The 12975-nt window shown below is 47.3% G+C and overlaps 1 protein-coding gene across 1 annotated transcript in view; it reads left to right on the plus strand.

The window, feature by feature from the left end:
- The first annotated feature begins 2925 nt into the window (after positions 1-2925).
- LOC122371899 (nephrin-like) overlaps positions 2926-12975 on the plus strand; it is a 50964-nt gene continuing 40914 nt past the window's right edge. Inside the window, exon 1 of the mRNA XM_043348670.1 lies at positions 2926-3353. Within this exon, the coding sequence (XP_043204605.1) occupies positions 3257-3353 (97 nt within the window). The 5' untranslated portion in view covers positions 2926-3256. The remainder of the gene's footprint in view (positions 3354-12975) is intronic.

Here is a 12975-nt window from a genome sequence, read left to right on the forward strand (position 1 = left end):
AATTAGCGGAATAAGGTCATTGGCGCACGGTAGGGTAAAATACAACGTGTAAAGTTGTTGCAATGGGTGCTCATTGTAAGGTTCATCGTCAGTAATGTGGAAACACTTGATGCATTTCTTATTACGCGGTGAACTAAATGAATATGGGAGTGAAATCACTATAGGCTCTACTAACCATGTCTCCAGTCTCTAACCATGAGATAGCCAGGATAAAATCTCGCGATTTTTCTTTTATTTCCGCCCTGTAGTGTGCCGAGGGATTTTCCGGGTACTTGCACCCAATTGAGTGTTCCCAGTACTCCATGTGTTCAGAAGACGCGATCCAGGTGGGGTAAGTGTCAGCTTCCCGGTACCATGGCACGTGCGGCACAATAATAATCGCCTCTTTTCCCACGCCACAGAGCCCTGCATCCCGGATGTGGCTATCGAATCGAATCCTCCCTAGTATCGGCAGGTTGACCCGCGCTCGGAACCAGCCTACACCGTAATTAATTCCGCACAGGCTCTGCTCGTGGCCATAATGAATCTCCGGCCGTTCGAATCAGCTTCAGGGCGAGTTATTTACGACTGGCCAAATGGATCACGGTGTCAGGCCATGTCCATGTCGTGCGTCGGTCGGGCGCGGCCGACCTGTTCTCGACGACCCCGAGTCAGGGACGGACTGGAGATCAGTGGTCAGTGCCCGGGGTCAGTGGGATGCAGGCAATCTTCCAATTCAGTTATCATGCGTGGATGTCTTGTTATAGTTATTTTTTAGGCTCGACCCTCACTGTAAACATCTTTTGAACATCTTTTTTTTACAGTGAGGGTCGAGCTTAGAAAAACGAACTATAGTATGGAAGCTGCAATAACAAATTAAGTTGTTTTATGCTCGATTAATCTTCCAGAATCTACACATTTTTTAATTCGTGTGTAACTGATGACACGTTTTGGCTTCTATTGAGGCAAATTTTCAATACAAAACTGAACTGCAAGTGATTTTTTTCGACGTTCCTTGATGATGGCCGAAATTTTTGCCACTCTCTACAAAAGTATAAACAAAAATACTCAGGAGGCATACGAGCAAAAGTGATTAAGTTACCCTCATAAGAAGAAGTATTATGACTTATTGTCCAGTACTTTACTTTCTTTCAACATTCCAATTATCCTTTCCGAATGAAACTAACTTAGCATACGCACAATGCCAGTTTTGCCGAGGTCTCTTTCCCCGATCGCTCACAGTCATGGGCCATTTGTTGCCTCGACATCCACAGTGTCCGGTCCTTGTTCTAATTTCGTTAAGTGGTAGCTCTAGGTCCAGCAACATTGAATAATGAATGATGTCTTGCAACGTTTGGATAAAACTGTAACTGAAGGCATTTTCTAAATGAGTTTATCAGCCAAGTTGCATTTATTTGATAGTTAATTTCAGCTGTCGGTAAAATTATTGGTGTCAAAACTGTGTGTTAGATAGCTAATTACCTATGCAACATAGGTCATAGGTGTCGTACCAACAGAGTCCCATAGACTGTGCACTGAGCAGTGTGTATCTCACCGCCGGGGTCGCTGGAAGCCTGCCGCACCGCGCAGGTCGCCGAGGACTGAGCCGCGAGGAATGCAGGCCGCCGCGCCGTACGTCACACCTTATTGAGGGAAGCGGCTCGTTCCACTTTTATCACCAATTTCAAAGGGACACCATTCTTCTTCCGTTCCATGTGTGACAAATGAACTGCCGCCGTCGGAGCAATAAACGGCGACCGTTTGGCGGTGCTGTGAGGGACGGACCGCCGCCGCCGCCGCCGCCGCGAGCTGCCCGTCACGGTACAAGACGCGTGCCAACCCTGGTTGGACACGAGGAAGATCATTGGCGTAGGCTTCCCGAAAAATAATCTAGAATGCATAAATCTGATATGTTATAGGGGTCAGGGGATCAGTAATAATTTGAATCGTAAGTGGTTTTGATTCGAATTGAAGAAATGTCCACTTATAATAATCATTGTAATGGAAACAAGTTGTAGCCTAATTTTGAGCCCTTCGATTATTTTGTAGGTATGTTTTTTAGGGGGGGGGCTAGGCCCTTTCGGTCTGACGAGACCATTTCAGAGCCGGAAGGATAGTAAGAATTAGGAAGAGACATTGGTCTAGGCGGGCACCCTAGTGAGTTACCTGGGCGCTGAGCCGCCATCCAATTGGACAGGCCACCCAGCCCACTGGTAGTCACTGCACCCGGCTACGGGCGTGCTCCTATGCAGAGCTCCCCGCATGGGACAAAGTTGCCCGTCTAGCTCGGAGCAGGGGTTTGAGGCTTGGAGGAGAAGGATTTGACTATCCTGAGGATGGAAAAGACTTAACGGTGGTGACCATTGGATTAGGCTGCACATTCTGATTGCATGGATAAAGTTGTTCTTAGGCTAGTTTGAGGTTCTACATATATTTTCTGCCATATGTTAGGTACATTATTTGCCTCCGCGGGCCAATAAAATAGCCTACCAATCCTCCTTTCTGCTAATCAATTCCCTTCACTGTCTTTCCTCAGTTTGCCTATTTTTCATATTCTCCAATTTTTAACGCAAATGTAATGCGAGCGGTAAAGCAGCACCACTGAAGTCTGCGATCAACCAAAACTGCCCACTGATCCCAATCGCGATAGCTAACCTAGTCACGCGCCTGTGGATATCGGCTAATGTGTCCTTTATCCCGGATGATAGCCTCAGTCGGCTCTCCACCAACCACTCGCTCTGAGGCAGCCGGCTTTCATCCTCTCATTTCTGAGCATCTTCCAGCTAATAACGGTGTAGTTAGTCCTAAGTACGCGCCCGGAACATACCGAATTCTAGCACCGCCGCCGACTGTGCTGCCGCCGCCCAGTGGCCGCGGACGGAACTATCCAGCCGCTCGGGCTGGTTGGCTGGTTTGCCTCCAGGCAGTGTTGCGCCCGCAGCGGCCGCGACCGCCCCCGGCAAGACGGGTCATCCCGGGCGCAATCAGGTGGACCCGCTGTGACCTGCCGCAGTCATCCCAGGTATCCAGAGGAGACTGGAGTTTGAAGACCGACAAGCGCAGGTCTTTATAGTGGCTGAGACTTTTGGATTGTTCGGCGAGGGCAGTTTGCTCCGGACCACGTGTTTTGGACATGAGTAGGAAGTGTCAGATGGCTGGCAAGGTAGGGTGACCAGGTTTACGGTTACATACTTTTTCTGGACCAGGCTAGGCTCAGGAGATTGACTGATTGATTGACCTAGAGCCGAAGGCTAGACGTCAAAACGAAGACGGAACCATGAAGCAATCTGCACCGGGTCTCCCTCGCCGCAGCCTGGCTGTTCTACACGTGCTCGTCATCTCAGTCATCGGCGTCGGTGGCATCACGGATAACGGTGAGTGACAGTTTGCATCCTGATCTCTCACCGTCGCACCGTCCCCGGAAACTTCGCGGGGAGTTACCGAACAAGTTCTTTGAGACGTGTCGAGTGGCCCTTCAAGCGTCCGTTCGCGTGGCCTTTCGGACCAAAGGCTCGCCGACCGGCTTAGTACGTGACATGCCCGGTCCGGACCAACTTTGGTTAGATGAGGCTATCGAAGTGGCTCTTTGTAGGGCTGCATCAGGTTCGGTGGCCAACTTTCTGTCGTTGAGGCCCGCTGTGGTCTGGTCATTGGCTCCGGGGAGCAAGTTTGAGGTATAAGAGGGTCACCACGATAAGAGAACTAGGTCTAAGTGATAGGTAGGGTCGTTAGTGCTAGTGCTAGAGCTGTTATGATTAGGAGATCGACCAGACGGCTCATGTGATTCAAAGTAGCTTAGTTAGGTGCGTTTGGACGTTTCTGATAATGTAAATTGGCGCTAAGTGCTAGGGTACGTATTGCGTACACTTTTTTGTTAACTTTTCCACACAGCTGTCTTTTGGGATCAGTTCAACACGCCGCATAACTCAGCTTCTTTCATAGGGAATTATGCTGATTCGGAAATCGTCAAGTGACTGTTCACGGAAAAGGTACCGGGACGGTGGCCGTTGGGAGGGCACCCTGACTCCAGCAGACCCTCGGACATTTTCGAGAGGTGGCCACATTTTGCCTCCAGTCACGCCGTTCCCATGCTACTTCAGATGCATTAAATGATGGCATTCTTGTGGTTTAGTTGATCCAATCGAAGCGTTATGTCAATACTTTTGTATCCATTCCCGTTTCTGTAACAGGTGACAAAGGTATCATTTGACTTTGAGCTTTCGACGGTAGCTACCGGCTAAATTTGCTGCGCACCTGTAAAATATGGATATTGGTTAGGTATACCTATTCTGACTAGCTGCCAAAAGCAGCAATCTTCAACTCTCACATTTACAATGTTTGCTGTACGATTCATCAGAGCGACTATATCAACATTCAGTGCAATATTGAGTCTGTAAAGACAAGCACTAGCAAAGCCTGGACATCTAGCCTATCCGTGAAAAGTCAAAACCTTTCGCAACCGCGTTGCCGTGGTTCCCGTCGCCCATCTCTGTTTTAGCACCGGAGCGGGGTCCACAGTTCTACCAACTTGACCGAAACGTTTGCTCTCGACGCTGATTGACACTACAAAATTCATGCGGGTCAGATGCCGTTCCGTCCGGTTCCCGGTTCACATGTTCCGTCACTTTTAGAGCCCTAGTTAGACTGGTCGATGACATTGCGTTGGCTGATTTTATCTTTCTGGGTATTTTTAGAGTTCTATCATCGTTGGATTAATAAGCTCGTCACGCTGCGTATTTATGTAATAGGGTCATATATGCAGATTGTGATAAGGCGTGGGTGCCATCACGACATATTTACGGCTGGAAAGTGATAATGGCATCGTTTGAAGCGGATTAACCTGGTTCAATAGTGCTGTGAACTACGTCACACTTTCATTTAAATATATGACTTGAAAACCAAATGAAATGCTTTTAATGATAATAAATGGTATCTATTCCATGCCGTCAACCACAAAAATTGCTTTTGAAATTCACAAACAATAAGCTATTTTACATTATGAAGCCGTTGGATTGAAAAAAATGATGCCAAAGTTTTAGTTTATTATTGACAACTTCCTGCATCCATCAACGTTACTCGACGCAATTAAGGTGCACTCGGACCTCATGAGGTCGCATACTGCAGTATGCGAACAAAGGCGAATGTTGCGTAGCGTAATTAACTTTGAAAGGATGTTATCTCTGTAAGCTTATTGTCGAGGGTGCACTGTGGAACGGTAAACGGTTACAACAGCATATTCTCGGGAGGCATCCTATCACACTATTGGGCATCATAACATGTCTCAGCGACTGGTAACCGCTACCGGTTTGTGTCACGGGCAGCACCATCGGCAATCGCCGCGGGGCTCATCGCTGGCGCTCCATCATTACTTCTGGCTGTGATTCGGCTTCAGAAAATCCGCAACGGCCCGCGAAACAGCGCAGCATTTGTCGCCATCGGTCGGCACAGCCCCAATATCGCCCTGATAGGCCGGCGTCATGAGAATCCCAATGGCATTACGTTCTCGGCGCCAATTCATTGAATGCCAGGCAGTGTGCCTGAAGTGATCCATATGGCAAGCCGCGAGAGACATGCATTGGTTTCGGTACGATGAGATAATTTACAACTGCTGGCTGGGGTGCAACGTTGCAAACTAGCATGAACTGAACTCTGCCGACTAGAAAATCGTTTTGGTAGGTGCAAGTATGGTTACAAGTTTTCCTAGTGTCGCTGTGGTAGAAATTGATAAAAACAGGCCGCTGTGCCCTAATTACAGTAAGTATGCTTGCGTTTTGTCGTTACTCTTGCAACTGGCTTGATGGGGTATATCTAAAAGCAAATAAATATGGGTGGAAATGCTTTATTTAGGAACTTTATGTAGAATTCCTTTCAGAACATATTCGTGGTCACCCAATTCATTAGACATAAAAACGTGTCCTTGGGAGAGTTACTCGCTCGTTACAAGTGCTAGCCCGGTTCACATCGCTGTGTGGCTTCCCGAAGCCTCGCAAAGTTCGTGCTGTGTCGACACATGTGTTAACCTTTCGGGGACTGCGCACTGGTCTCGTCTGTCAAGAGAACGTCGTCCACAGGACACGGTGGCTCCTCATTATTATTTAGAGGCGTTTCTGGCGAGTATGAGTCGCCAGTGAGTGGACTGGGAGTTTGAGACTCTGCCTCTGCTCCTTTGGGCATAGAAACTGGACAAGGGTTGAAGTCAGGCGGAAAGGAAGATAGCGACATATGGTGAGTGCGGGTCAAAAGTCCAGTTATGTCATATCCATCCATGGCTACAGTTTTCTAGCTATCTTTTTGCCAACGGTGCCACCTTTCGCCTCTTTTAACGGACTTAAATGCTCGAATGCGTCATTGTTTCTTATGTGTACAAAAGCATATAGAATAATGAGCCCTGGACGCACCGATCACGGCCAATGAAGTGACGTCAAGGAGCACCGACAGCGGATGTGAGGCGTGTCGAACACGTCCAAACTTATCCAATCTTGTCGCGGGACTGATGTTTGATGAGGCAATGATGACAGCGAACGCGGCTGGTGAACGTCCATAATGAAGAAACTAGGAAGGTGAAAGAGCATGAGACCTACCTCTTCTAACATTTTGGCATGCACATTGCACACATATCTTTTCTTAGTTACTGTGACTTTTCATCGTGTTGATTTTCATAAATGGTCAGATATAAATGTGAGTGACTTTACTATGGATGATAGCATGTGTTCAAGAAATAGAACTGGCTATACTTTAGTGGTGTAAAACTGCAAGACCGCGTTTGTCTTTGCACTTTAGGAATGTAATTAGCAGGTGGGAGTCAAAATGAAGCAAATCGTCGCACCACGCCTTCTTAGTTCCAATTTGGGCTAGCCCTACACATGCCTTCATTAGCCAGAGCTACTGAAGAGCCTCCGACGCCCCCAGACTCCGTCTCAGGTCGTTGTCGCGTCGGGTCCGGGGTCAGGGACGGGGACGGGGGCGGGGACGGACCGTGCCGTCACCGGCCACCGCCGGCTCGTTGCGACTGATGGTGGCTCGTCGGAACGACACCTCGCCGTCGCTCCGTCCGTGCCCGGCGGACGTACGTTTGGGCTCGTCGGCGTCGACAGCCCGTGTCGGGAACGACGACCGGTGTGTCACGGACGGCCGGATGTGGCCGAAGCGCGAGACGGAGAGCGGGAGGGGGAGGGAGACCGTAAACGAGTTCTAAATACAAATGGATCCGCCTGATCCGCAAACACTGCGTGAAAAGGTGTCATGGACATATTGGATAAGGATGCTCCATTGGAGACCCTCATCAATATTCCATTTTTGGCGTTAATTTTATATTACGTTTCTTAAGGCTTTCCCAAGGTTTTCTTACTACTCAACCAAATTCCGCTTTTTAATAAAGATTTATGTCAGCTTCACTATGTATTTGAGCACAACTGAAAACAAAAATACCTGAAAGGCTGCGCAGACAGAAATATAAATTTCAATATTCTTGCGAGCTGTTCTGAATTTAACTTCCGGAGCCTCGTCATCACATTTGAAACATATGAATCACATCTAAAGCTATCGTTTTGTCCGTCCGAGTTTAAATAAGGAGCATCATCGATTTATGAATGCAAGGTAAAAATCTTCTCGAGAAAGTGGTAAAAACATAGCTGGAGGCCATTGCTCTGAGTTGCTGTAACTCTTTAATATCAATAATATGGCTTTCAATGCCGACCTAATGTCCTTCAAATATGTTTTCGTCGTTGTCTTGCCTGAACTAGCCCGGTGTATTTGGGTTATTTTTCAATTAGGACGAATTACTGGTCGTCGCATAAAATACGACGGCGGCATATGGGACGAAACGATCCACTATTACCATCGAAATGAAATTTTTGGATCGTCCCATGGCCCAATTGAGATCAATATGGAATTTGCTATGACGCGGCGGTGCTATAGGTGCAACATCGTCCACATAAATCCCCGGCCGCGCGGCTAGAGGCCGGATATTAGGCCCACCTCGCCACCGCCGCTGACGGCAGCTCGGTGGCGACGGGACGGGTCGGACCGGGACGGGTCGGGTCGGGACAAACCCGCGGCCAATGGACGACTGTGCCAGTCTGAGTAATTTGTCTGGACACTAACAATAGTTGATGGAGACTGACTTTTTGTATTGCGCATCAGCTCGGAGAAAATAGTTTTGTCAAATTTCCTTGAAACAATGCATTCGCTCAATCGATACAGAGAAGTCTCTGATATATATTGGTCTACAAAGTCGAATCAATAATAAAGAAATGAAAAGACATACCAACTGTGCTTTCCCATTTATGTTTATACCTATCTTACTAAATCAGCAACACACTTGAAGCATTATTACGGTAGTTAGGGATCAGTGAAGAATGACAGCCCATCTCTCTGACTGACTCCGGCGGTCAGTCCTGCGACACGTGGCCTTTGTTAGGTGGCATTAACCGGAACACTCGCCTGCCGCGCTTGGAGCGAACGAGCTCCACGGCGCCGAGCCGCGGAATATACCCGAGGGCAATTTCGAACTGGCGCCGCCGGCGACGGGCGAGCCAGAGCGCGAGTCAGACGGGCCATCGCCGACATTTGAATCGGCCTCCGGAGGCTGACCGTCGCATAAGTTCCACGTGCAGAGTGGCCCGCACTAGAACCAAGGATGGAGATCACTTGGCGCAAAGAGTGGGGATGTCCGGTAACTTCAGTGGGATTTAACCTGCACTGGGCCAATGAATGAGTGACCGATTTCAGTTGAACCTTGTCCAACGCACTCTACATTACTCAGTTACATAAACTTTAGAATAGCTACATAAAGCCATGCATATATCTTGGAAATGAAAATATAACCGTGAGCATCGCGACGCTAACATCGTGTGAGAGGTATGTATCCATGAGCTAAATCCGTCGAAGAGCTGGGTTCGGCGTGTCGTTAATGCCTGTCTGACCTGGCGTTTTCCGCGGTCAGGTGCAAAGAGTTAGCTGGTAGGTCGGTGGAGCACCCCACTCTATCCGGCAGACTAACGGGACACAATACCGAGATATTCCTCCTCAGAGGAGGGCCACCTCCAGGAACTGGCCAACAGAAGTTAGAGCAGAAGTTAAACTGGACATTAGGGTGTTCTGTGCTCGTGTGACCAAAGGATCAGGCGTTTTCGTGGATCTACCACCGATGGATGTTTTTATTTGATGTCATGTTAAATGCAAGTACGTTCATATTTGGCTTGTGGGTCTAATGGACTGTTGAAAAGATAAACAGCACATATTATTTGATCAGCGATTTTTGTTCAAGGTTGAACCAGTAGTTGTGTATTATAATCTTCGAATATCAATAAGCTCTCAGCCAAGTTATTGCTTAGATCCTTTAGTTAACACTTTACAAAAAGACAGCCGTAAAAAATGCATTAAAGAAAAAAGTAATGCATTTGTTGAAAAAAGGATTAACAAGTAAATGTAGATTAGTAAGTGGTAAAAAGGGACCACCGCGTAATTTTGCCACCACTTCCTCATCACAGCTTATCAACAAGTAATATTAACGAGCAGTCACAGACGACACCAACAGAACTGGTTCATGGGAGGTGCTCCTCGGCTCAGACAAGCCAGCTCGTAGCTGCGAGCGTCCAGTCCAGTGGTCATCGGTGCGAACCAAGGTGTCCATCGAGCCTCAACCAACCGGGCCGGTCAGGACAGAACTTACTGTGGCATACTCCGAACTGGAAACTCCTTGGGGAAAGGTTCCGGGCGCCCGGCACATAGACAATGAAGCCCAGTCAATATTTGATGCCCGGAACAGTGTGGTCGATGCTAGGACAAATGGGTAACTGGAGAAGGGGCGGATGAAATATGTGCGAAGTCGTCACAGGGAGTTTGGGTGACACATCACTTGGTGTAAGAACTAGAGGAGTGGCAGATCTGTACTTACATGTGCAATTTTGATAAATTTATACCAAATTTTCAGGCGTTAATTGCATCCATTATCATGCTGTTGCCGTGATTAGCGTGAAGCGCTGGAGCGTTTTAATTTCGCTGAAGGGTCGCTAATTCGCATGAAATGTTTACTGTAGGCGAATAGGTGTCACGGAACGGACATATTTTTAAAAGGCCTGTTACATGCGAACAATGCAATAGATCAATCCTTTCAGCTTGTCATTATGGTCAGTCGGGTTACTCTACCCACTTACTCATTAAATGCTTCAGGGTTGTTACATGAAAGTACACAAAACAGGAATTATTATCTTACCAGTGACTGCTTTTAGCAACAGCATTTCATTCAGGGAAAATGATTAATAATACACTTCAATGCATGCAATCGTCTATATTGCAATCGATCTTACATAACAATCGAAGTGAAAATCGATTCGGTGAGTGCATTCATTTATTAAATACAGCACACTCTTTGTTTACCATATGTGTGGTATTTTATATCACCGACACATTGTACAGGGTGTCCCAGAAGTCTTGAAGCTTTTTTATTTTTGTCGTGTGACCTTGCTATGGCACCGATTAAGGCGAATCATGCCTCAAACGAAAGAGAAAGAACTGAAATTTTGTATTTTCATGCGTAGAGCACCACTTTAGTCAGGTGGCCCCCGTTGTGAGCCGCACAAGATTGAGCACGAGAGATCACGTTCTTCGCTGCCGCCAAGATCGTCCGGTTTGCGAAACACCGGTGTTGCCATGCCCGTTTCTTGTCAGCTTCAGAGTCTTATTCCCTGAAGCGAGGGACATAATATTAGCGACATATATTTCCGACGGGTTGATATTTGTTTTAGCCCCATAATAATGCGACGAATCGAAGGATTACAACGGGCTGTTGCTTAGCGTGCTCAAGCAGCTGAGCCTTATTTCCGTAATGGATGCGTGCAAACATGTCAGGAGACTTTCTGATCAGTAAATCATTATGTTGCTAATGTTTTCTCGGAGATCCAATACTCTGTTTCCTGGCGGCTGGCTCGCTTCATGAAATAAGGCTCTGAAGCTGACCAGAAACGGGCATGGCGACACCGGTGTTTCGCAAACCGGGAGATCTTGGCGGCAGCGAAGAACGTGATCTCTCGTGCTCAATCTTGTGCGACTCACAACGGGGGCCACCTGACTAAAGTGGTGTTCTACGCATGAAAATACAAAATTTCAGTTCATTCTCTTTCGTTTGAGGCGTCATTTGCCTTAATCGGTGGCATAGCAGGGTCACACGACAAAAATAAAAAAGCTTCAAGACTTCTGGGACACCCTGTACTTACACACGGCAATGACATAACCTACATGGCAATTGGCAACACTCCTGCCGAGATGGTCTGTTTAGGAGAGGGGGAATATTACATATTTGAAGTAGGGGCTTATCTAGAAGTGCTATTGCTAAAAGCATTGATGTTGCACTTTTAATTCGTTTAGGTTGTGTTTTTGTAAGTCATTTCTAGACGAACATCACAATGAAAAGTCGCAGCGGCAGGCGCGTTAGCTGTCGTTGTCTAACAGATCGAGTTAGTCTCGCAACATTAAGGTACCAAAACATGCGCAAAATTAGAATGCATCACATGATTCTAAAGCTTTCCAATAGCGCTTTTGATAAAACAGGTTGCGCTTGCGAACAACCGTCTTTTTCCAGGAATGAGAACGACTTCAGCCGGAAACGCTTTACATCAGCCAAGGAATAACACCAGCATTTCGGGTGTTGTTGCCTTTGTGCTTGATGCCACGGTGCGCCTCAAGTTCGACCATCATCGCAGCCATCGCGACAAGTAGTTCTTATCCGCCCTCCCTTTTTGCCTCTGTTTTGAACTGGCTCGAGCAAAACGACAACCACTTCGAGGCACCGCCTCCACCGTCGGCGGCGTGCCAGCGAGCCGGCCGATCGAGTCTTTTAGTCCGATATGAAATCGGGCTACTCTATTCGCCCTCTGATCCTGCCTTTGAACAATCTGCCACCACTGAAATATGGCTTCATAACAGCATACGCAATCGGGTGCTGCCACCAAGGACGCGATGGCTCGATGAAATCTGGATTTCCAAGTCGGAACTGACGCCAGCGAAAGGCGTCGAGTCCACCGGGCTGTTTGCATCTGCTCCGAATTTCATATCGCTGAGTGCGGCGCGCCCGACCCTGTCTGATGGCTCATCGATTCTGGCTGCCGTGGTAGGCTGTGGACCCGCATGACTTCGGCTTTACGGCTGCATATTTCAATAGCGTTTGTTCGAATGATGGGAATGGTAAGCCGCGCTATGGTATTAATGAGTGACACCGATATGTTAATTTGTTAATTATATCGATTCAGCGCCGTCATGAGGTACCATTGAATGATCATTTCAGCTCATATTTCCCTATAGCTCGCCATCTGAAGCGAACAGTTTGCAGGACCCTTTCCTCAAACATGGTGGTGAAGCCAAAAATACATAATTATTGCCTTCTCATTGAAGTTATTTTTTAAATGCATTTACCTTACTATCAGCAGCACGCATTTCCGTTTGGAATTTTCAACTCAAAATAAACCAGATTGACAAGCTTATGGTCATGATTCCATCAACAGAGAAGCCATTCCAACGGGAAAATGGCTATATGGCCATCACCAGAGATATGAGTTGCACACGAAGCTCGACCTTTTCTTCTAGATGTCAGTTAAACCAGCAATGGCCCGTTTCGCTGCATATTTATGTTCTGATTATCTCTCAGTGGTATAGTGGTTATGCTTACACCACACAAACGTCTTCAACAAATGTATTACATTGCTATGACCTACTTGTAAGTCGTCTATGGAATTTCTACGAATGGGTGATTGTTCGAAATTGACTTAACCCGCGCACCGACGGGGGGGGGGGGATATCCGCCCCCCTGAGGTTTTTCGCGAATAGCGGGAAAACCGCGGGAAATTTTGTATGCCTATTCCCTCATCAATTTTACACATGCTGTGCAAGTTTGAACCTCCTACCTTTCAAGGTCAGGTCACCAGGTCACTTTGAATGACCCAACCTCAAGTCACATTTTTGCAACTTTGTCACCGTGCCAGAGCTACAGTAGATGTCGGA

The sequence above is a fragment of the Amphibalanus amphitrite genome, unplaced genomic scaffold, assembly GCF_019059575.1.
Source record: "Amphibalanus amphitrite isolate SeventyFive unplaced genomic scaffold, NRLGWU_Aamphi_draft 001290F_arrow, whole genome shotgun sequence".
In the NCBI taxonomy this organism is placed as follows: Eukaryota; Metazoa; Arthropoda; class Thecostraca; order Balanomorpha; family Balanidae; genus Amphibalanus; species Amphibalanus amphitrite.